This window comes from Onychostoma macrolepis, chromosome 19 (genome assembly GCF_012432095.1).
Source record: "Onychostoma macrolepis isolate SWU-2019 chromosome 19, ASM1243209v1, whole genome shotgun sequence".
In the NCBI taxonomy this organism is placed as follows: domain Eukaryota; kingdom Metazoa; phylum Chordata; class Actinopteri; order Cypriniformes; family Cyprinidae; genus Onychostoma; species Onychostoma macrolepis.
The window spans coordinates 25,628,284-25,653,768 of record NC_081173.1 but is presented as its reverse complement, the minus strand read 5'-3'; the positions used below and the strand labels follow the sequence as shown (position 1 = coordinate 25,653,768).

Below are 25,485 nucleotides of genomic sequence, written 5' to 3'. Positions count from 1 at the left end.
TTTCACTTGATGAACTCTAATGTTGTTTTCCTAGGGCAAGTGTCTTCATGTCAGCAAACTGAGGTTGTTTTAAACAGTCTAGAGAGAAGGATTATTTGAACTGAAGGATGTTTGGAGTTGTTTAACTCGGTGGTAATGTGAGAACGTGCCAGTCTAAGCCAGACGGTGTGTGCGTGTCTGTGTCTGTAGTAGAGTAACAGGTGGCTACAAACGTAGAAAGCAGATACTGTGTTAAGAGCAAAGTAGAAAAGGAAAAAAAAACCAGCATAAAACAACAAATGCACTTTGTTTTTTTCATCTTTGCGTTCCCAAAGCACAACGAATCCCTGATGGTTTCTGGCAGACCAGCATCACACATTCTCACATTCCATCTGTGCTAGTTTTTAATTGACATCTTTGGACATTACCGTACATCTCAATGTTTTTGCCGTCTCTTGTGCCATAAGCGCTGTTTCAATTATAAAATAGTTCAGGAGTTTAAAACAATGGGCCAATTAGATGAGTCAGTATTGAAATATACAGCAAGTCTGGTTTAAGCTGCCCCTTAAAGGAAAACTTCACAAAAAATTTAATTTCTATCACTGTTTACACACCCTCATGTTTTTCAAAACCTGTATGACTTTAAAACACAAAAGATGATGTATAGCATTATAAAAGTAGCGTATATGATTTATAAAGAAATTAACAAATTATTTGCAAAAGTTTTGTTCTAATATTGCTTTATCATTCACATGATGCTGCTGATCAATAATACAGTAAAAACAGAAATATGGTAGTATTACAATTTAAATAACAGTTTTCTATTTTAATATATTTTAAAATATAATTTATTCCTGTGGTGGCAAAGCTGAATTCCCATGTCCTCGGTGTCACATGATACTTCAGATATGATTTTAATATGCCGTTTTTTTTTTTTTTTTTTTTGTGGAACCTGTGATACTTTTTTCAAGATTCTTTGATGAATTAAAAGATAAAAGAACAATATTTACTCAAAATAGAAATATTTTGTAACAATTTAAGCATTTAATATTACTTTTTAGCAAATTAACATCTCCTATATATTCATTTCTTAAAAAAAAAAAAAAGAAGAAAAAATTTGCTCACACTTTTGTTACTAATTATTATTGTGTATATTTTTTATTTTATTTAGAATAAATACTGTTCTTTTGTTTTTTCCTTTCTTTTTTAATGACTTTATGCCAAACTAGAAGTAAATATACTGCTAGTTTATTCTTGTTGTATTCGAAAAAGTCAGAAGGCTTGGAACTTTTTTTTTCTTTTTTTAACTTTAACATGCTATTAACTCAAGTGAACTCATTAAACTTAATTTGTAGTTTCTGAACCTCTTAAAGTTTATCATCTTAAAAATAAGACTAATTTATCCAGGTGTTCTCCATGCAATTGTATGGTTAGTTTGATCAGTTTGATGCATTCATTAGAGCTGTTTGATTTCACAGCATGTTCTACTCTTCCTCCAGCTGTTCGCTTCTCATCAGCTCATTTCCACGACTCTGTTTGTCTCAGCGTCTCCATGCGCCAGGCACGACTCTCTGCCGGTAGCGTTTCTAAGCCTGGAGGAACCTCGCATGGCGAGCAGGACCTGTAATTTGGGCCTGGCGAGTGAAAGCGTATAATCACGACCGAGTCTTATTTTAAACAGTGAGAGAGCGAGGAAGGCTGGGTGGGTTCTGCGGCGCGGCACAGATGAGTGCATTACGACTCGCGTCTTTGATCCGAACACATGGCACTTCTGCACACAACGCAACAATCTGGAAACCAGCCCAATGTCGCCGCCTGAAACTCTACGGCTGCGTTTTACACACGGTCACAGTGCGTCAGCTTGTCAAACGTCTCTGTGGTTCAAGCGCCTGTCTTTGATCCAGACGCATGCGCTGAACGGATCCCTTGGTGTTTTCCCTGCAGCATCTCCCAGCATAAACGCAATGTTTTAAGATGCTGAAAAACAACGCATCTTCAGATTATGTTCTATTTCTTTGTACCCTAAATCAGGTTTTGAAATGCACCGATCTTTTGAAAATCTCCCGCTCAAAACGTGCTGCCTCATGGCATGCGCAAAACCTGTCCCTCAAACAGCACTGTCGATGCCAGTCATGAATTTGACCAAAAAAATGTTTATATATCAAGACGAGTGCACTCATATTACTTTGAATGGAAGAATGTGCAACACACAATATAGCGGAATATCTCCAAAAAATCATCAGGTGCATCCAAAGTCGCATTTGGCGTGAGACACGCTTTTAGACTCTGTCTCACACTCTCACTCTGCCCATGTATATCTCACGCCAAATTGGCAACCTTGCTTGCTATATAAAGTCTCAGCTTTACAATTTTGTAAGTTCTAATACTGAATTCTAAAAATAAATACCGTTTTGGCGCACTTACTGTGGCATAAATCGTAAAATATTGAAAAACAGAGTTGTGACAAGCTTTAATCTCGCCGGCGCCGCCACGCGGTCACGTGATTCATAGAGCTCTCCAAACAAACCAGCGTTGACAATACATTTGAATGGGTTTAAGAAGGATAGACAACAGCTTCATTATACAGGTATTTGCAGCAATTTTTGCTAAACATTACAGCATATTGTGCATTGATTATTACGTTGATTATTTACAGTATCATTTTATTCTGGAGAGTGATGGAGAGGCAACATTAATATGGTTTTCCTAACCCTCGGGTATTGCTTATAATGTGACCATACAGCTTAACTATTTTTCAGCTAAATAAGAATTCTATATTTTAGTTCAATAATATTTATTTAATATTTTGACGAGATCTTTTGGTACTAAATACTACTTGTGCAATAATGATGGTCCATTAATAACTTAAAATATTTTTTCTAAATATTTATATGACTTCTATTACAATTAGTGCATTATTTAAGGTTAAAATAGAGAAAAGGGTTTTAAATTCCAATACAAATAATTGTCGAGTCATTTTGTAGTCTGTAAAAAAATCATTTTCATTTGTAATGTCATGGTTTATACACTAGGTACCTGTATGGCTCTTTACTAAATATAAATGTATCTAGAATATTGCAGGTCATACCAGCTTACTTATTTTTAAGTTTTTTATTTGAATAGGCCTACATATTTAGACACTATTTTTTTATATGTGAAATTTAATAACTTACATCCTTCATTTTAATGATACTTGTTTAAGTACACACAATGAATGCAAGCAAATACTGAATTTAACCCAAGTTCAAAATGGTACTAAAAGGATTGAGATCGCACTCAAAGCTGAATTTAAAAGTTGGCAACCCTGTACTTGCTTTGTAACCATTAAAAAGTATTTTTTATATAGTATGAATATGGGTAGTACTATACTGAAACTTGGACATACTACATCTGCCTTGTCTTTACTGTCACGTGACCTCCCAGTATCAGCTGAGTCGTTTAATAAAGCATAAAGTGTAAAAATAGTAAAGTGTTTATCGAATGCACACTTCAAAATCTCAATTTTGTTGATGTTCTTGGTACCTCTCTGGGTCTTGAATGTGGTAGGACCCTTGCTGTCTATGGAGGGTCAGGACTCAGGAGGCTCTCGAATTTCATAAAAAATATCTTAATTTGTGTTCCAAAGATGAACGAAGGTCTCACAGGTCTGGAACAACATGAGGGTGAGTAATTAATGATAGAATTTTATTTTTTTTTTTTTTTGTGAACTATCCCTTTAATACACTTACACTTAATTTCTTCTAAAGACACAATGATGTAAAATTTCATTACAAATGCTTTTTGTTGTTGTTAAGTTACTTTACAGAAGCAATCTTGAGTCAGCAACTTTTTATGTCCATTTTGGCCTTGCCTTGGTTAAGAGTGATGTTCCAAACTTCAGAAACAGATGTTGGCAGCTTCAGCAATTGTGACATCTTATGTGAACCTGGAATTTCCCTGAAGATTTAGCTTGTGTTGTTCTCTTGAATATCACAGATTACAGGAGGTAGATGCCATAATTAACACTTACAGCCACCAAAAGAGGAGAGATGTAGTCTAGTCAGTGCAATCCAAAAGAACCACAACCAAACAGATCTAAGCACAAACGTCAAGCCTACAAAGCTGAAGACAGAAGCGAAGAAGAAAGTGCAGTGATCCACAAATAATGTTAAGACATGGAGAGATCACACCTTAAACCTCATCTAAATACCAAAGACAGCACTTTTCCTCATTATAAGTAGTATCAAATGGACCACATTTCAGAAACTTCCAGAAGTTTGACATTGTTTTGAAGCAATGCATATATAAAAAAATAAGAAAGAGCTATTTGTCTTTTTGTCAAAGCATTAATCTTGAGTCACCTCCATTTTCCAGGGTTGCAACTTCTCTGAGGATTTTTCAAGATAGACTGAGCAATTAAAACATGACCAAACCTCATCAGATTTACGAGTACCATTTTGTACATAGTAGTTCAATATAAGACCTTCTATAGCGCACACCCCTATAGCTCCAGATTGTATAGTCATTTACTTACACAGGTAAGAGCTCTCACTCTCTCTGTTTCGATCTGGTTTTTTACTTAGGTTGATGAATTTGAGTGGGTGTCTTGCAGAGGAACTCAGAACCCCCTGAAGACCCAAACACAACATCCTCCAAATCTGTGTAATCACTAAAGAACTCCACATTTCTTAGAACAGAGGAGGGCAAAAGATCTCTTATTTCGAAACCTCAGTGTCTCGCTGCAACGTTTTATGTTTTAAAGCGCAACCTTCGGGGAAAAGAAAGCTTTATTTTTGATCCAAAAGTACTTTACACATAGAAACTAGGCTTGTAGTTTGTGGTATTAATACTTACATCCACACAAAAAAATACTCAAAAAAACCCTGAAGTGCAGGATTGGAAGTCCATATGTCAGAATCATTATACAGTGCACATCTTTCTGTATTTTTGACCTCTAATTGAAATAAAATACACTAGGGATGATTTTCATGTAACTGTGTAACCTTGAGAAGAAGAAATGTTTTGGTTTTCTCACATCTGAAGATGAAACAGAAACACTGATATAGCAGTATATTAAAGGATCATGAATCACTACAACTTGAGCTGTAGACAGTATTACTGTATCATCCATTGTGTTTCATGTAAAAAGCCAATTTATAACAAATGGATTTAGTGACCAAAGTAAGCTCAAATTATAATTGAAACTACATTGTTTTTGCTTTGAGAAATTGCTGTCTCGTAACTACTCACGAAACCATGCAACCATTTTAAGATGCAAACAGTGCATTGATATGACGCTGAAGGGGCTTTCATGACACTTTGACAATAAAGCATTATGGGAAGAATAGAGAAGAGAAAACATTACCTGGGACCTCCGTCAGTCCAGCACTGGTGCTGTTCGGCCGGAAACGGCCCGCCTGGACTTTCATGTTTGGACAAAGGACATCTGTGGAGAGACACACAATATTATTGGACACACACCTAAGTTTTTATGACCTTATGAACTGCACAGCACTCCACAGGTGTTTGGATTATGGATAGCCATTTATTTCAACAGTTAGAAAAGCAATATTTTTAGTTCTATTTAAGTTGATACATTTGGAGTTATTGCAATCTGTGCTTTATTAACAGTACGGGGTCTCTTGTAATTTCCAAACATCTGCTTTTGTGGAAACAGACCTCATCATTAATTCATATTGTGAAATGTAATTTTTTTGTTGACATTTTATTGTGCTGGCTCCAGGTGCTCAGGCAATCTGCCGTGGTTTTTTGGCGGTGACAAACCTTTTTTACTCATAAATATGTAACATTTAAACGTTTTATGTTAAGACTATAGACATAATTAGAACGAAAATGTATTCAGATAGCGATGTGAAAAAATTACACTTGGCAAGACCTTTTTTTCCTCCAGTGATGGTACTTATTTTTCACATTGGAAAAGCAAATGAGTTTTCTTTAAAAGAACTGTATTTCTTACCTTCAAATATCAGCTTAAAAATAATTTTGATGGTACACCGATTTCTACTAAAGTGAATGTCTTATTTAAAAAAAAAACTCTGTTCTGGTAGTATGTAAATTTGGTGAGTGGGTACGAAATTCCGCGAAAAGGGCGGATTGGTTTCCGGCAGCAATGCACGCCTGAGTCCTAATGTGCATACTAACCATCCTAAATTCTATGTGATATTAGTCATTTTCATTACTATTTAGGGCAGATAGGGTGGGTAGTATGCACATTGAGATGCTGAGCACGTTTATAGGCGCTATAATTACGACAGTGCGATTTTTACGTCAGGGAAATCCAGTCACTTAACTGTAGGGGGCTCCAAAATAACAAAAATGCACAAAACTACATAAATTGGCTTTAATATTTCAGTATCTTGTTGTTAGACAGCAGAGTTTAAAAGACAAACTTATTATTGAGTTCCAGAAGCTCATAATGTCTCAAACTGTGCTCAAATTTGCCAAGATACCAAAGTCTGTCATCAAAAGTCATAAATGTCAATAGGAACATCATATTTTTAGAAAACCAATTTATTTGACTTTCTATTTATATCCAAACCTGTATCAGTTTTTTTTCTTTTCTTTTCTTCTTTTTCTTTTTTTTAGCACAAAAAAAAAAAACATTTTGAAGATTTTTTGTAACCAAACAGTGGACATATACATACATACAGGCCTACATACACTGTATATATAAATATACATGTATACATAATATACACACTTAAGTTATCATATTATATCTACATCATGTTTTCAATATGAAAAAATGGTCTTATTTGAGTCATTATTTATTATATCATCATAATTTCTGAGCAGTAAACATTCTTGACATGGAAGAGGTATGATTTTACTGGAGCTGAAGGAAATGAACAGTTGAGAGTGACAGTCACTGTAATATTATCCATCTTCCTCTCTGTGCTTGAAGACTGTTAGAGGGTCAATTCCAAGCACTCCAGTGTAGACGTGGTGGCATAACTTATGACTCTAGGATGCTGGCACACAGACATGGGGAAAGTTACGGATTGGTCCAGTGAGCTTAGAGTTTGGTGGAGTGCTGCTATGCTAACGTCACAGTGGTGATAATTTAAGATGTACAAACAGGCAGATTTCAAATAGCGACGCATAGCTAGTGACAGCAGTGATGACAGGAGGAAACACAACACCAGCAGACTTGCTTTACTACGGCATCTGTGATGAGAATGTGCTATTTGTAGAGAAGAACTTGCTAGTGCTAAGGAAGGATGCTAATATTAGCCTAGATACTAAACGAGTGCTTATAGGAACATAGTTTACCCATAAAATTATGTTTTAAATTAGTAATTTAAAACCTGAAAATAGAACAAGTGAGTGGGAATTAGTCTCAGATTGGAAACTGGTTATGACTATTTTGGAACATTCAAATTTAAAGTAAATGATGTGTAAATGACGTTACAGTAATTAGGCCTACTCCAAGGTTCCCATTTCATCCTGAAAAGGCTAAATGGCTTTTCACCAGTAGAATAATGCACCAAAATCAAATATTCCATTGATTAAATTATTTTAATGTTGTTTTTTTTTGTTGTTTTTTTAAAATCCTTCTCTTACTCTCCCACACATGCACACACTCTTGGCATGAAGCAGGCAGACGCCCAAACCACAGCGGCTGATCGCGTCCCTGACAATCATGTACGATCAGACCCTGTAATTTTCTTTAATCGCTCCTATAAAAAGCGCTTTGTAGCATTTAAGAGGCCTCAACTTTGCTACAAATTCCACTTTACAGAGGCTGGGTCACTTGACACAATTACATCTCTGTCCGGTACAGTGTCCTCAGCGTGACTCTCCCAAACCCCCACACCCCCGAGCGAATCCCAGCCCGATCCAAACTTCACCCTGACCGCCAAAAAATAAAGAGCTCAGTCACCCACCCAGGGATAAATAAAGGTTGGAGAAAAGAGCACCTGGCTGTCTATATTTGTGTTGTATCCATTATGTGAGCCAAGTTATGTTACCAGTGCAGCGGATAACCACGTATCGTTGGCAGATTTACAATACCAAACGTTTGGAATACTTAAGATTTTTTAATACTTTTTACTAATACTTTTGAAAGCAGTCTCTTATACTCAAGGCTGGGTTTATTGAATCAAAAATACAATAAAGCTGCAGTCCCAGGATAGTAAGTTTGAGCGGGTACGAATTTCCACGAATTTCAGTCTTCAGTGTCACATGATCCTTCAAAAATCATTCTAATATGCTGAGAAATTTAAGGCTTGTCTTTCTGTATTACTTCAAACAGGTAATGTTGTTCCCTCAACTTTTCTAAAACACAAAAAGTAGGTTGCTAACTAACTACTTACTAGTTCTTAGTCATGCCAGAAAACTAGTTAGTTAGCTGTAGAAGCAAAGTTAATGGTGTACATTCAGTGAGTGGAACTCGCGATTTATGAATTAATCATTTAGAATGCATTCACTGGAATGATCTGACTCAAATGATTCACAATTGAACTGTGCATTTAACCTCATAGTTTCTTTTGGAGGACTGACAAGTAACTAACAAATTGTGGTCATACATAACGAGTTGTTTTTGAGACACCCATTTCCTTTGCCTGGTGAAATGACAAAGCAATCTAAAGCCAGGAGTGCGTCATTGTTTAAATGGGGGCACGTATGAGTGATTTCTAACTGAGCTCTATCGAGGGCAACTTCCTTCAGCTGTGGCATAAAGGCTGTCATTTAGAGAGTGGCCATGAAACTAAAATGATAGACTGAATAGAACATAGCTTTCAGATTGTAGCATTTCCACATTGTTTTTCCAACGACTTTTGCATTTATTTTCTTGTTTGTCCCTTGCTTATTTCTTAAAAGCACATCAAATTTTGATTGGATCACATAAAAATCATAGAGATGCTAGGATAATCAGTTGGTAAAATGACTTTAACTGAATATAAATCATGATGCACCTGAAAGTGTTTCCAGATGTTGTTAGTTAACGATGTAATGAATGCAAACGCAGAGGAAAATTTGCACTGTTTCGAGTTAAGACTTTAGTCAGTTTATAAAGACTATTTTAAAAGATCAAACATTGACTGGTAACGGCTGATTAAGGAAATCAACAATTAATTACCTTGACATTTCAGGATGGAGAATGATGCAGCATTTTAGAAAGTGCTGTGCCATATAGAGGACTTTGTAAAACTATAACAAACTGTATCTTTGCGCTAACTAAAGTACTCAAATAGCCAATAAGAAAACAAAACACCATAGCAACACATTTAAAACCATTCAGAATGCCAGTATCAGCAACTGAAACACCTCACATCCAAGTTTTCTTGGATGCACTTGGCATACAGAAACAATCCCATTTCATTATTGTGTCCAACACAAAATATTCATCATTCGTGGATAGCATATCCAAATTCTCCAGGCAAGTGTGTGAGCTATCCTCAGAGACACAAGAAGAGGAAGGGCTTAACCAAATGTTTTCTCTCCTGTTTGAAATGCCCATTAAGTTAATCAAAACCAGATTTAGGAAACCGGAACAACAGATGCTAAAACAAACATGAGGAAATTAGCACACCCAACACTATTACAGTGCACTGCTGTTCTGTTTAGCAGCGTCCCACCACTGATTACAGATCTGGCATGCCGTGGCCATGGGTGGACCACCGACCTGAACCAAAGCCCAGATACACTAAGTGATGAAACTACCCAGTCAAACACACACACTTTTCATTCATTTCAAGTATGATAAAAATGGCCCAGTGAAAGAACTATAAGGACTTTAATGTAAATGTTTGCATTATAGCATTACTTTTTATAACATACAATTTAAATGGATAAAAATAAAATTAATTTGAATCATGTATGCCACAATATATACTGTATATATATATATATATATATATATATATATATTCTATCCCATGTTAGAAAAAATGCATTATGGGTAATCATATTTCAAAAATTAAAATGATACTAATTGGACACCTCAAAGAGGTAATGCTTTTGATCTTTTCACATAAAACAAATTAAAGACAAAGATTAAAAAGTAAAAACAGTACTGTGGAGCCCTGTTCCACTTGAAACATTAGGACTGTAATTTTCATGGCAAAAATAACTTGGACCTTGGAGATGCCATGTTTTCTAGCCACCAGTGTTCTTAGACACCAACGCTAGTGCCAGATGATCTTGGTTATCACAGAACTGGACCTGAAATGCAGTTTCAGCCTTTCTAAATGCTTGAAGGATAATCCCTGATGGGACAACAAAGTCTATAGCTGGCAGTGAGATTGTCAAATTGATCTGCACACTGAGTCATGTATGTGGTTAGAGTCATTGAGAAGAGGACTTTTGGTTGGAATGAGGGCAGGGTCAAGGTTTGGGTTTACAATGATCTCTTTCTCTTTTTATCTCTCCATCTCCCTGCCAAGTCAAAGTGGTTCCCTATCTTCCCACAAGGTTGTCTGACTTAAATAAGGCATCAGAAAAGGCTTGTGTTACAACCTCTTCAAATACCAATGATTGTTTAAAGAGTGTGCTTTCAACAAAATGTGTTATGTTTTAATACTAATTTTACAACACAAAAGTTCTGGATAGCTTTAGTGCTACTATGGACTTAGATTTCCACTTCAAACTAAAGAGCTCCAGGTGCCACGTTCTCCCGCTCTCACTAATTTTAGTGAGGAATGTCAAGTCTGGTGTGCTAAGCATCCATCAGCACTAAAAACATACTATGCGTACACATAATTTGCATTTGGACGGTCAATACAGGCCACATACCTCAGCGGTTTGGGTTTATGTATTTTTGAATCTATATTCATAGTTCTAATGCAAGCTTGTTGTTTGTAATGGCCTCCAAAGACTATCCCACATGCACTTTTAGGTTATCTTTGCCTGCAGAGCAGATGTGATCTGGAAAAGCACTTGAGCTCTCTTGTACTTACTACACCTCTTTACTCAGAGCTCACCGAGGCAAGAAACCACAAAAATGTCCGGGCCAAAGAGCTTCCAGTTCCTGTCCAACAAGTCTTGTATGGCACAGAACAGACCTTCTTGTGAATGGAAATGTGTGCCAACAAAAGCAGATTAAATGACTGATGTTTTTAGTTAACTGTCAAGTCAATTACATGTTATGTCTACTCCCACCTATATCTGACTGTGAAAAGAAAGTCCTCTCTAAAGTTTCTTTATGGTAATCTACAGTTCGGTCAAGAACAGGGATGACCAGTCCTGCTCCTGGGGGGGTGTTTAGCTCCAACACACTTGCCTGGAAGTTTCTATTGAGTCTGAAGACCTTAATTAGCTGGTTCAAGTGTGTTCTTTTAGGGCTGGAGCTAAACTCTGCAGGTCAGTGGCTCTCCAGGAACAGGTTTGAACACCTGTTCAATGGCATCACTGTGAAAACCCCTTTTTGGAACCTTTATTTATTTTTTTAAGAATGTACATGGTGCAAAATCAAACTCATCAATACTCACTCTCGCAGAGTCTCCTCCTCAATCTGCCCCTGATCTTGTCAATGGCGTCAAAGTCCGTCACATGGAACACATGAGCACTTTTGGGCTCTGCTGCAATCTCCTCCAGCTCCTCTTTCAGAGCTTCCCCAATCCCTACGGCGAACAACCTGATTCCAGCAGCCGCTGCAGCAATTGATGGCTCCAAAACAAAATCCTGACTCCTGCCATCCGTTAGTAAGATTGCCACTTTTTGAATGCCCTTACTGGCAGGCCTCGTCCCTGCCCTTTCTGTGAAGATGTTGTTGGTGGTAAAGCTGATGGCATCTCCAGTTTTGGTGTTCCCACCCAGGTAGCGGATGTTCCCAGCAGCACGCTTGACCTCCTCAAGGGTTTTGTATCTGCCCAGGTTGAATTCAGTGGTGGGACGGTCACTGTAGCGAACCACGGCCACACGCGTCTTCTCCGCACCTACGTCAAAAGATTCCACCAGGTTTGCCACCCACTGCCGGATCTTCTCAAAGTTTTCCTTGCCCACACTGGAAGAGGTGTCCAAGATGAATACAAGATCATAGTTGACATTCTTGCAACCTGGGACAAAGGACATGAAATTTTACAAACTGTGTGTATACAGTTTAGCCATAGATTTATGAGGCTTGTGTTTCCGCCATGGTCCGGTTGGATAATACATGGGTTGAATTTTGCAAAGAACTCGAAGCTACTAGTATGTCAGGTTCAAAACCTCAGTCTGCACACATTACAACAGACTCACTAAAAGTCAAAATTAGAACCACCAAGCTAAAGTTAAACAGAGATGTGGTTAGGGGTCATGAAAACTGTATATTTAGGCTAGTATGTGACCTCACCTGCCCTTTGTCCTTCAGCACCGCCTCCGTACAGAGTCAGAGCAAGTATGGTCAGGACCAAAGAGATCCTGAGCCCAAATCGAAACTTCATCTCCTCCTCCGCTGTTGTTTGCTGATATTCCCGCTAAGGTGTGATGATCATCAACTTGCTGCTCCTGTGGAGACATGAGAACAAATGTGAGGTGATCAGTCATTTGGACTGTGTGCTGAGTTATATTGAACGATTGCAAACAGAAGTGGAGTGTATGATTCATGTTAGCTCTGCACTAACTGATGTACTGCCGGTGCAGCCCACATTAATCCTGATTTGTACTTTCCAAGTTGCCATTTCAGTTTGAGCTGATAACAAGATGAGCTACGCTCATAAAAACAATAAGTGAATGCAGGGCTATTTACCATTTTAAGCTTTAGGCTAAGGCATTGTTTTTCTTGACCTTTAAACACACCACTCTCCACAATACTTTAAATAATATAAAATCACTTTTTTTTTTTTTTTTAAATATACTACAATCTTAAATAAATATATCAATAAAATACAATTAATCAAGTTTTTATTCTTCTTTTTTTTACATAAAAACAAACAAATAAATTAATACATTTATTATACATTTCTACTCATTTTAATGATTATAATTTTATATAATTATATATAATTTTAATCTTATTTTTGGTATGAAGTGTGACCTATATATGTTTCCATCCTTCATCCATATGTATGATGGACACCTCTGGAAATGTAGATGCTCCAAACTACCAGGTATATTGTTAAGTGCATGGTGAAGAAATAATGCTTGTTTTCTGATAGACATATAGCAAAAGTTCTAGCATGCACGTGAGGAGAAATATGTATTTAGGAAAAATGCATAATATTATAAATAACACATAATGAAATATAGTAGGTCTCCATCAGCAAACCAGAGTAAACAAGGAGGGGTAACAGAAAGAAAAATCAGAGAAAGTTTTACATGCAACTGTAATTCATTCCCCCATTCACTTAACTATACATTCCACCACTGGTGACTAACCACACTCCTCTGGCTAAGCTGAACTGATGTTTCGCTGTAAATAGGGTGTTCTTCTGATTTAGTGGTGTATAGTACGCCCCAGGGAGCACACTATCATCAGAGACCGAGGGAGCAACGTTGGGAAGCATTGAATTATGGTTTGCAGAGCCTTGATGATGTGGCATCTCATCCTCACAGGCAGTTTCATCTAAGCTGTCTAACTTTCAGGTGCATAAAATTACCATTCTTTTTGCAAAACCTTCATCAAGGACAATAAAGTGAACTGGGACTCTGATGCCTTGTAAAATTGGCATTGATTCGGTTAGTAAGTTAAAAGTCCTCATATCTTTCCAGTACTAGTCGATGCATTTAGAAATGAAAAACTGCCCATTTTTGGATCTGTCAGGCCAATAGGAAAACAGTCCTGTTCCTCGTGAACTGCCGGCCTGACGCCTCCTCTCACACAATTCAGTGTCTTTTCTTTGTTGCTTTCCATAACTCATTCCTCTCCCTCCTTTTTTCATGAAGGTTTGCATTATCATATGACCCAGAAAGCCCTGCTTGCTCATTGCTTTTGGTCTTAAAAGCCCACAGTCTCTCTCAACACGATGAGCTCTTTGAACCCTTTGACCACAGCAGGTCTTCTTATGTTTCTTTGATGATGTGAAAGTATCCCGCATTCATTTAACTACTGTCCCAAAGCATAACCAGAGCATTTATACATTTGCAGTAAACAACATTTATGTTTTGTGGAAAGAAACAGCCATCTGTAACCTCCTTTAATTCAGATGTGGTATACGAGCTGGTATGTTGGCTGGTATCTCTATAGACATCAAATGTTGTTGAAAAAGGCTTCTGCTTTCTTACAGCCAGTTTAGCAGTCCAAAGTATTAAAGGGCACACTGTTTTACCAGCCCTCTGGTCAAGCTATTAGCCTAAATTACCTGCTGCTTTCTAAAACTAATGGACCGGCACTTGGTTAAAAAGAGATTAAAATTCAACAAAATTCTTTTCATAACTAAAATGAAATGTTTGTGGGAGTGAACACCCATTTTAGCCCTTCTGTTCACTGCTACAAATGTTGGTTAAAACACATTTTACAGTACACGTTATATGGTCAATGTCCAGTAGGAACCTGGGGTTAAAGGCCCGGGTATACTTGTTTTTCCGGGTTCCACTCCGTCTCGCACTCATTTGTGTCTGCACAGCTTTCAAAGTATACTCGACCGCGGATGAGCATAGATAGATGAGTTCGACACATGCACAGTACAGTTGCTTTTTTTATACTCTTCCAGAAGCAATTATATTCTAACCTAGTCCATGAAGACAAAAATTAGGCTGTACACTTAAAGTGTGCACGGACATCCACAGACCCTCCTGATGATGAAAATTATGTCATACAGATGAACGAAGTATACCATGGGTTTAAGTTAAGAACTTCAGGCACAAAGGTCATGGTCATATACAGCCGTCTGTTTACCAGCCCTACAGTCTAAAAATAAAGGCTCTTAATTGGCATCTATGGCTCCATGATGAAACTTTAACATCCATGGAACCTTTCCATTCCACAAAAGGTTCTTTATTGTGGAAAAGTTTATTTGGGTTGGGTTATTAAATGTTCTTCAATCTTCAGTCTTTAACAAATCTGTAACCATTTGGTTACCAGCCCTTTGAACTACCATCTTTTATTTACTTGCCTGACAACCTACAATTGTTCACTCACATTACAAGTCCTACAACTTTGGATTCGATTACCAGCTCCAAAACATTTTGTTTACCTTCCCTGCAGCCTACAATCATTTGGTTAGCAGGCCTATAACCTGAATTCTATTCATTGACCACCTTACAACATTTTAGTCACTAGAAATACAGCATAACACACTGTATTTGATTTACCTGCTCTATTACCGGTTTCCAGCTTTATGAGATGAATTCTTTTCATCGGCCAATTTACAACTTTTTAGTTACAGATGTACAGTATAAAATACTATTTTTTATTTATCAGCTCTATAACCTACAATATTTTGGTCACCAACCCAATTGAGTGTCAGTTTTTATCATTTTTTATCATTTGCAGGCACATTTCTAGTTGTGAGGCTCTGAAACCTTTCAGTGCGTCTATCTCCACTAACACTCTAGGGCCCGGCTTCCAGCCAAACTCCAAATCTCTGCTAAACGACCAGCATGGGAGCAACCTGCAGATGAATAAACCAGAAAGCTTCACTCTTCCCCTTCTGAAATGCAAAAAACAGCCTTTCGTTCTTCTAAAGTTCTCCAAAAAAAGTGGAAGAACAAAGAAAGCAATAGTTGAAGACCACACTGAGCTATCAAGACATGATGGCTAAATATTCTAGCGTAAAATATCAACAATTAAACACTATAATAGAGACATGTGTACTGATGGGACATGAATGATAAACCTCACACTTACCTGTGATGTCAATCCGTGGGAACAAGAAGATCTTCTTCAACCTCCTCCAGAAACACACCTCACAGACACCTGAAGTATCAAAGCAGCATCCTCCTTGAAATAAAGCTCCAGGTAAGGTCACACACAGGTGTGATGACACACACACACACATACACACACACACACAGTAATCCTGCAGTGAGGAGCAGAGTGTTGTGGAGTCTGCTCTCCTCTGCTGGGAGGTGGGAGGGACGAGGAACTGCTCCTGTAAGTGTTGGGTTTCAGTGGGGACGAGATGGCTGCCCTGCCCTGCTCATGCACATAAAATAGGGCTCTGACAGACTGCGCCAATTATAGAGCAACTTTCCTGGATATTTTCGTCACTTTCTTTCTCTTCGTCTCTTTCTTTTTCTCTCACTCCTGTTCCTTCACTCTCTCCCTCTCGTCTCCATGGCTTTAGTCTTTCCAGGCCAGGCTGAGCTGACCACAGGTTGCCAATGGGGCTGATGGGTGATTGCTAGCCACAACATTTGTGTCTATAGTGAGTGTTCACTATGTGAAGTGGTGTGTCCAATGACTGAATAAACAATTTTCCGTTTTGAAAAGTTGAAAAATTAAGAGAACGTGAGCAGAGTGTACTTGCTCCAGGGTAGTGAAACATTCAGAATTAAAGAATTGGCCTTAATTGGCTTTCAGAAGAATTTCATACAGGTTTGGAACAACATGAGGCCAAGTAAATGATTACAATTGTCATTTTTGGGTGAACTGTCCCTTTAACTATTTTAATTTTTCAGTTGTTTTTTTTCACTTGATTTAAACCCCACATTTACAAAAGAACAAATAAACAATCACAAACATCCATTCTGGTTTAAAGGGATACTCCACCCCAAAATGCAAATTTGGTCATTAATCACTTACCCCCATGTGGTTCCAAACCCGTAAAAGCTTTGTTCGTCCTCAGAACACAATTTAACATATTTTGGATGAAAACCGGGAGGCTTGTGAATGTCCCATTGACTGCCAAGTAAATAACACTGTCAAGCCACAGAAAAGTATAAAAAAACATCGTCAAAATAGTCCATCTGCCATCAGTGGTTTAATCTGAATTTTAAAAATAATTTTCTGTGGCTTGACAGTGTAATTTACTTGGCAGTCAATGGGACACTCACAAGCCTCCCGGTTTTAATCCAAAATATCTTAAATTGTGTTCCGAAAATTTTTACGGGTTTGGAACGACATGGGGATAGTCAGAATATTCTAAGCAGAAGTCATAATTGAACTCAAACATTCCAAAACCTGTACTGGGTTTAAGACATCAAGTCATATAACTAGATTAAAATGCAAATTAGAAAACATTTACTGCACCTGGTTCAAGACACCCAAAACCATGGATGGGTGGATGGATGGATGGATGGATGGATGGATACAGACAGACAGATAGAAAGAATGACAGATGCATGGATGTACAGACAGACAGACAGATAGAACGATAGGTGGATGGATGGATACAGTAGATAGAAAGACAGACAGACAGATAGAAAGAACGATAGAATGACAGGTGGATGGATGGATACAGTAGCTAGAATTACAGACAGATAGATAGAAATAACGATTGAATGACAGGTGGATGGAAGGATGGATACAGTAGACAGAACGATAGACAGACAGATTGATAGATAGAACAGTGGACGGATGGATAAACAGACAGACAAATTTAATAGAAGGAAACTAAATGGAAGGAAACTTACTCCAGAATGTGTGTTATTGTACTAATCTCTCTAAACACAAGCATTAACGAAATGTCAAAGTATTAGTGGAATTAATCTCTCAGAGGAAACTCAATTAAAAAGAACTTTTCCTACCTTAAAAGATTATTGTGTTAACAACACTGAGCTCATGTCTGCATGCAGGACTTCTCTGGCATTTTTTTTTTTTTTTTTTTAAGTTTTAGTTCTTTCTGTCTGACCGTCTTGTTCTTTGAGGCTTAACATGCCAGATATCCTGTGTGCACAGTGTGTCTCTGAAGACCCCTGATTTCTATCCCTTTCCTTCTTCCTCCTGTCTTACATTTCAAGTCTCATCACCACAGAGTACTTTCACAGACATCGGACACACACGAAATCTCACAAACACGCTCTTTCCAAACTCCCTAAATCCCATCTTTATGCACAGTAAAACATATCAACAACCGAGTCACACAGCAATAAACATCAGACAATAAAATCGTGCAGGAAGTGACTGCTCCAACTCAGGATCTATTTCCATCCTCTACCTTTGTAAGGGGTCTCACTGGAGGTCACACTAACTTTAGCACAGGGCAAAGTCCAGCAGAGGACAGCTGATGGGTCGGCACAGATGCAGATCTAAAGGATTGACAAGGAGGTGAAGTGCTTGGAGCTCAAAAGGGGAGACGTAAGAATATAAAGGTGATTCAGATATGAATATTTAATTATGGAAATATTAAATTACAGCTTACAACAAAATTGTGGAAAGAAGGCTTTTGCATTTGTTGTCTGTTACTTTAACATACAACAAAAAATTGTAACTGTAGATAGATAGATAGATAGATAGATAGATAGATAGATAGATAGATAGATAGATAGATAGATAGATAGATAGATAATTAGATAGAGGTTTAATAAACTGTAAACCATACTTCTGTGCCATAATACATCACAAAAAATCACCAGCTAGTGTTATTTTCTAGTGTTTTTTTAGAGTGGCATTTCAGCGCAAGCACTAGTGTTAAAATGACATTCTGTGAAAGTCATTTTAGTCGTTTTGCACTATAGTAATTTTGCTCTCCAAAGAGAAGAGCGATTTATTTACGTCTTAAACTCTGAATGTGTCAGACACAGCAACATTTCATTGATTTATGTAAAAAAGGAAAAGAAACAGTGATCATTTACATTTTTATTGGCTGCCGTGAACAGTATTGACAAATTCTGTGCTTAGACTGTCAAAGTGGACATTCTATTTTTATCTAGTTTGCAACAACAAAAACATTTCAATTATTGTAGCATTGTAGCAAAAACTACATTTTATAATCTGTTTCACTGGAAATAATTGTGTATAATGATTAAAAACTTCACAATTGACCGATTTGCTCTACTCCATCTTTCTTCTTGATAAAATCATTTAAACCTAAATAATATTTTAAGGCAAGATACCACAGGTGAATAAGGTAACAAACAGATATAATCACCTTTCCCCAGTTAATTAATCACAGTACTTAAAGAAATTACAACAACTTTTCTGAAATTATGTGTTTAAATACGTAAATGGGGCATTATTTAATTAAAAATGCAGTAATATGCATACATTCCCATAACCAAAATCTGAACATTTTGGCTCAGTGCATTAGAATGTTTTTTTTTTAAAAACAGCCCTAAAGAGATGCACTGTAATTGAAATCTAGAGTCAAAAATAAACTGAATAAATAAAATAAACACTTAATTGTGTATTTTGGATGTTTTCTTTAGTTTAAAAGAAGACAGGTTTTGTTCATTTAGTTAGTAGTGTAACAATTTTCTTGTAAATGTCCTGATCCCCCTGCCTGGGTTTATTTTATGATCATAAAAAGTATAATCCCTTATATACCAATATTTGGATCAGGAATGTTGTGCTGTTTTCGACATTACTGCAGGCTTCATCGGAGCTGTTTTCCAATCTAAACCCAAGAGGCTAAATCCTCTGTAAACATGAATCTATTGCCATGTTCAAGTCTCTAACCCCAACACCACGTGCTGCACTTCCTCTTCAGGTCAAAGAGTCAGAGTACGGCTTCCTGAATGTCATTAACAGCCATCCTTCTCCCGACTTTACCCACTGCCTCGGTCCCAGGGTCCCGCAGGTTCCTCCACGATGCCTTTTCCAGCACACGGCTGGCGTCTCGGAGGGCCTTCTCAGCAGCGCCCTGACCCTTGGCAGGGCCGGCTGGGGCCAGTTTGCTCTCATTAGCAGATAATCCACCTGTTGATGAGCTGGATTTGCTTTGATCCTCCTCTAGTCTCTGGGTTCTTCGCAGTCTTAGACGCCTCTTGACTGCATCCTGGTTCTTAGCGGGAGCGGCTGATTGGCTGTTGCCATTCTCTGATTGGCAGACTTTCTCGGGAGCACGTGTTGAGCGGACGGTCGAATCACCTTCTGTTTGCCCCGCCTCCTTCCCTGCTGGCCTATCAGAACCAAGTTTGACTTGATTGACAGGTAGCAGTGGTTTGTGTGGCTCTGTAATGGTACTCAGCGGGGGGCATTCTGGCGACTTGTCCGGGCCGTCCCGCCAACAAACTTTGGCCTTTCTCAGATACGTCTCTTTGGCTTCCTGAGCAATTTTGAGCTTCTGCTGCTGCACCTCTAAGGGGAGCTCTAGCGGAGTGAGTTTCAGAGGGCGTCTCGGGGGGAGATTCTCAGATTCTCGCTCGGAGGCCTGAGCAGGAGATCGACCCTGATCCTGCATGGAGGAGGAAGAGGAGAAGGAGGAGGAGGAGGAAGAGGAGGAGGAGGAGGAAGAGGAGAGCGTCAAGCGAATAGAATCCTCAGCATGTGTTGATAACAGATGGAGGGCAGGTGTGCGTGAGAGATGGCCCTTTTTAGACACCAGCTGAATGCCACAGCCACTTAGATGGATCATCACATTTTTCCTCTGACAGGTCAAACTCTCCTGCATCTGTAACACACGCACATATGCAATTACATATATTGTTTTATGGAAAGTTTATCAATCACGCACACTACCAGTGGAAAATTTGGACACACTTGAATTTGTTTCTTATGATGATCTGAAGGTTTATAACAATTTGGTTTTGTAGAAACAAAAATATGCTTAAAGATGAATTTGTTCATTAAAATGAAAATTCAATTAATTGTATTATTTACAGATTTTTTTATGGATGAGTTGGAACACATAATGAAGGAAAAAGAGCAAAGTTTACTGTTATTTATAAGAAAAATGAAAGCAAAATAAGAAAAATGTACACATCTTCATTCTGTTCAAAAGTTTTCTTCATGCATGGTTTTTCCTTCTGGAGCATCAGTGAGCGTTTGAGCCTTCTGTAATAGTTGCATATGAGTCCCTCAGTGTGAAAAGATTGATCTCAAAATCATACAGTCATTGTTGGAAAGGGTTCAAATACACAAAAATGCTGGAAACATCATGAACAACTATCACTAAACAAAAAAACATAGCTGTATGCATAATTCAGGTAACAACACAGTATTAAGAATCAAGTGTATGTAAACTTTTGAACGAGGGTCAATTTTATAAATTCAACTATTATTTTCTCTTCTGGACTCTATGTAAACGTCTTTTATGTAAAATAGCTTATACAGGTCAGTACCAAATAAACAATAACATACATTTTTTATGATCCCTCTTATTTTGGTAAAACAATTAACAGTTTGCAGATTCTGCAAGGTGCATGTAAACTTTTGACTTCAACTGTAATTCCCATATTCACATATATGTACAACTAAATATTAAAAAGGGGTAATAATCATGTTTATACTAGGGGATATATTAATATTTCATTTACAACTACTTCTTACATAAATCATTGTAATATTTGATCAAAGTAAACATTTACCCTGTTAAACACGAATACATTTTATTTGTAATTATGGCCATTTTTTGATAATCTACAAAAGCTTTATATTTCTCTACATTGCAGTAGCTTTGTTACACTTCGGTGCCACAGACTGTTTTATTACTGATTTAAAAACACATCAGTTTAATTGCAAAAGCGGAGTGTGTATGCATACATGCAAAATAGGACAATGCATTGTTACAAATAACATTAACAGAAATATATAAATCTACAATAATAGAATAGAATAGAATAGAATAGAATAGAAGGCTTATATACTCACAACTGATGCCATAATGTCCTGCCTGTGTTTTTGTCGAATCATCAGACCGCGTGTGTTTGTTTTTCCTCTGTCCTGCAAGAGACTGTGACTCTGCAGAGAGAGAGAGAGAGAGAGAGAGAGTGTTAAATAGTTGTCTCAGTGATTGACAGTAAGATCCTTATGATGAGGATTGGGGTCAGTGTGCAGGTGTGTTGTGATCTCTGATGATGTCAAAGCCAGCTCACACACGCTCACAAACCCACATGTGCTTTCATGAACACATGGCCTTCTTTCCTCTAATTGACAAACACATTTAGCTTTCAAACGTTTAGTAGAAATGTGATTATTTTGTTAGCAGCCACTAGATGGCGCTACAGACTGCAGCTTACTACTACCTGAAAACTGCACACTGTACACTTTATACTGCCTACAAAACATGAAAAAGAAATGAACACAGCAGTTATTCTACATTAAAGCAAATGCATTATTTACATTTCAAAATTTAAATATTGAATTAAAACACAGATGCTTCTAAAATTGGAAGGTCAAGTTGAACATATTACTTTGTGAAATGTACTGCAGTATGTTTTTCTTGTATACTCTCAGAAGAAAAAAGTGCAAAAAGGAGGTAAAGAATGTACAAAGGTATCCCTTTGAGGGTACTGCCCCAGGGTTTAAATTCTAAAGGTACAGTTTTGTACTAATATTAACCCTTTAGGTGTTACAAATGTGTCCTTTTGAGGGTACTGCCCCAGTTACAAACTGTTGTATCCCTAAAGGTACAATTTAGTACCATTATTAACCATTTAAGGATAAAGAATGTACAAAGGTATCCCTTTAAGGGTATTGTCCCATTTACAAAATGTTGTACCCCTAAAAGTACAATTTAGTACTATTGTTAACCCTTTATGGGTAAAGAAGGTACATATGTGTCCCTTTGAGGGTACTACCCCAGTGACAAACTGTTGCACTCCTAAAGGTACAATTTGGTACTGTTATTAACCCTTTAGGGATAAATAAGGTACAAAGGTATCCCGTTGAGGGTACTAGTTCTCCCCTAATGACAAGCTGTTGTAAAGTTACAATTTGTTTTGTTTTTTGATTGTTTTTTTCTGACAGTGTATACAGCACATTTTGGCAAAATATTCAGCATTTTTCTTGACATTTCTAAATTCTCTGGCTAAAACCAGCAGATAAACTCTAAATCTAAACATGTGGAAATGTAAAGCAAGCAAATGATCCCCGATTTGATGATCTTACTCTCCATTTGTGAGATGGAATGAGATATTCAGTGGCCTAATCTTCTGTCCAAGTCCTCATAGTCACCCTGAAATCCTCTTCTTCCATGCTGGGGCTGATGGGATTATATGTATGGCTGTGCTGTTGAGTGAGGCTGATCCCAGTGACCCAGAGCAGGGAAAGTGCTGTCGTAATCCAGACCCGAGCCAAGCGCCAGAAAAAGCAAGCTGACCACATATTCACACAGGCTTGGGTGCAGAGACGCCGAAATTGGTTTCAAAAGGGCAATGGGCTTAACAAGCATCAGCGCCGCACAGGCTCTCAAATCTGCTGAAGAATTGTAACAATCTGCCTGAAACCCCAGGCCTTCAAGGCAGCCGTATCCATCTGTCCTGATCTGCTCGCTCACAGATGTGAGTGTTCAGATGGAAGCAGCTGATAATGCTGCTTTTGTGGGCACTTCCTTTCTCTATTTTCATTTTTGGTCTATTTTTGGGCTCTGAGAAACTAGCGAAAACACATTCACTTGGTGGGTGAACATCACATCAAATGTCAATACTTACATTTTTCTGATTTAAAAATCTTTAAAATGAGTGAGCTCAGTGGTTGTTAGTTTGTTGCTATGTGGTTGCCAGATTGTTGCTTAAGTGTTATTGGTGGTTGCCAGATCGTTACTCGAGTGTTCTGGGTGGTTGCCAGATTGTTGCTCAAGTGTTCTTGGTGGTTGCCAGATTGTTACTCAAGTGTTCTGGGTGGTTGCAATGGTGTCGCTACATGCGTGCTGCTTAGTAGTCGCTAAGGTGTTCTAGGTGGTTGCCAGGGTGTTGCTAAGGTGTTCTGGGTAGCTGCAGGGTGTTGCTAAGTGGTTACTAGCATGTTCAGGGTGTCTGGAAGTGGCCACTAAGGTGATCTGGGTGATTGTTAGGGTGTTGCTAAGGCTATCAATTGTGGTTGCTAGGTTGTTGCTAAATTGTTCCTTACTGGCCCAAGTATATGGAGATTTTCACCTGTTTTGTCATCCACCAGCTGAAAAATGAGCTTGATCTGAGATAAGAAGACACAAAAAATGTGAATGCTTAGTATAATTCTAAGCTGTCATTCCATACCCAAAAATGTGACAATTTGTCCAATTTTCTTTTATCACCAGGTGCAACACGTACAATTTCGTGTCTCCGAGTTGTTCTTGCAGCTTTCTCAAGATGTTTCCAGCCATCCCAATAGAGAAAAATAAGATTTTCTTGTCAGATGCCTGCTGGAGTTTATTGTACATGTTTCGGCCTGAAGTTGTTTCTCCTGAAATGTCAAACACCTGTAGTGCAAAGAGAAAAAGAGGTTATTACAGCAAAGACGAGAATCTCACCGGGTTTGTGACGGTTGGCTCTGCGGTTCTCCAGACAGACCCACGATGGACAAAAGTGCTCACATTTACTCACAGTCTCCCATGGAGGGGTCACTGACCACCATTTATTTGAGGGAATTTAGATGCCCACTGTTCCACTGTGCTTTCACCGGCTTCAATCCAGCACTACAAACATAAGAGTGAACAAATAATGACAGCATATTTGTTTTGGGGTAAATTATTACTTAATCCACCCCACATAAATAGTTTAGCACATTGATTTTGTTAGGAGAGAAAGTCATAAACTCAGATATGAATGAATGACCAAACATCAATGTGGTTTGTTTTTTCATATATTCAATCTTCTGGGTTTCACTGCAGCACATTTGAATGCTGTCTTATGCAAACATAATTTATTTGATATAATGGCAATCTGGTGCAAAAGAATATTCTATAAAATGAATGAACAGCCTGTACTCTTGGCTAGAATTAAGACCCAAGTCATTTTTGATGAAGGTGGATTAATTTTGTCCCAGAATGCCCAAGTGCATTAGTTAAATTTTTCATTACTCTTTATTAAAATTTAAATAGCTTATGAAATGTATGTATGTCTGTATGTATGTGTGTGTATATATATTATATATATTATACACACACTCACACAATTTATAGCTTGACACGTTGCATTGTGAAACTTTTATTTTTATAATATTATCATTCTAAATATAATACATACCTAAATAATATAAATTTCAATTCTTTAAAGGGGTCATCAGATGCCCATTTTGCACAAGTTGATATGATTCTTTAGGTCTTAATGAAAAGTCTAGAACATACTTTTGTTAAAATTTCTCAATGGTAGTGTAAAAAACACCTTTTTTTACCCTGACAAAATCAGCTCTGTTTTTAGCAAGCCATTCTAGTCCATGTTGCTTTAAATGCTAATGAGCTCTGCTGACCCCGCCCCTCTCTTCCTTGGGGTGACAAGCAGTACTGTTTACTTTAGCCAGGAAACTGGCTAACTTGCACGTTATTAGGAAAGGCAATTTGCAAAGATTCATAAAAAACCCTTATACTCACTTCTTCTGTAGATGAAGCTGGATCACGAATAATTCATGATGAAAGTAACATTAATCCTCTGCTTCTTCAGCGGCTCAGATGTTGGGAGTAAATGCGGACTGCTATATTCATTATTACATCCAACAACAAAACACCTCAATCGTTTAATCGGAGACATTCTTGTCTTCCCCTGCACTGGAGTCGACACAATGGCGGACTGATGACAGCTCACTCAGGGCGGATCTAAGGAAAGACGCTAGTGTCAATCAACTATTGTGGGAGGGGCCTGCGCAGAACTACGTCATTCTGACAGGAATCTCAGAACAGCCTGATTTGA

General features: G+C 37.8%; 2 protein-coding genes across 3 annotated transcripts in view; both read right to left on the bottom strand.

Moving 5' to 3' along the window:
* The window catches only part of col22a1 (collagen, type XXII, alpha 1), a 54,680-nt gene extending 42,278 nt beyond the window's left edge, over window positions 1-12,402 (bottom strand). Inside the window, exons 1-3 of the mRNA XM_058754458.1 lie at window positions 12,254-12,402; window positions 11,412-11,978; window positions 5,324-5,404 (exon numbers count right to left, since the gene is read on the bottom strand). Of these exons, the coding sequence (XP_058610441.1) occupies window positions 5,324-5,404; window positions 11,412-11,978; window positions 12,254-12,344 (739 nt within the window). The 5' untranslated portion in view covers window positions 12,345-12,402. The remainder of the gene's footprint in view (window positions 1-5,323; window positions 5,405-11,411; window positions 11,979-12,253) is intronic.
* Window positions 12,403-18,592: 6,190 nt separating this feature from the next.
* Window positions 18,593-22,856, bottom strand: LOC131526075 (uncharacterized). Of its 2 annotated transcripts, none has more exons than XM_058754171.1 (3): window positions 22,772-22,856; window positions 21,533-21,622; window positions 18,593-20,333 (listed from the first exon to the last, which is right to left on the bottom strand). In XM_058754171.1, exons 2-3 carry the CDS (start codon window positions 21,572-21,574, stop codon window positions 19,440-19,442), a joined length of 936 nt encoding a protein of 311 aa, XP_058610154.1. In that variant the 5' UTR covers window positions 21,575-21,622; window positions 22,772-22,856; the 3' UTR covers window positions 18,593-19,439. The 2 variants fall into 2 exon arrangements, with proteins under 2 accessions (XP_058610154.1, XP_058610153.1); XM_058754170.1 differs by lacking the exon at window positions 22,772-22,856 and adding an exon at window positions 21,775-21,821.
* Between the last annotated feature and the right edge of the window lie 2,629 nt (window positions 22,857-25,485).

Excerpts from the sequence above, each read along its gene's own strand:
- LOC131526075 (XM_058754170.1), bottom strand. Across the intron at positions 20,334-21,532 it reads AGGACATTATGGCATCAGTT|ATGCAGGAGAGTTTGACCTG; the intron begins GTGAGTATATAA and ends CGTGTGTTACAG.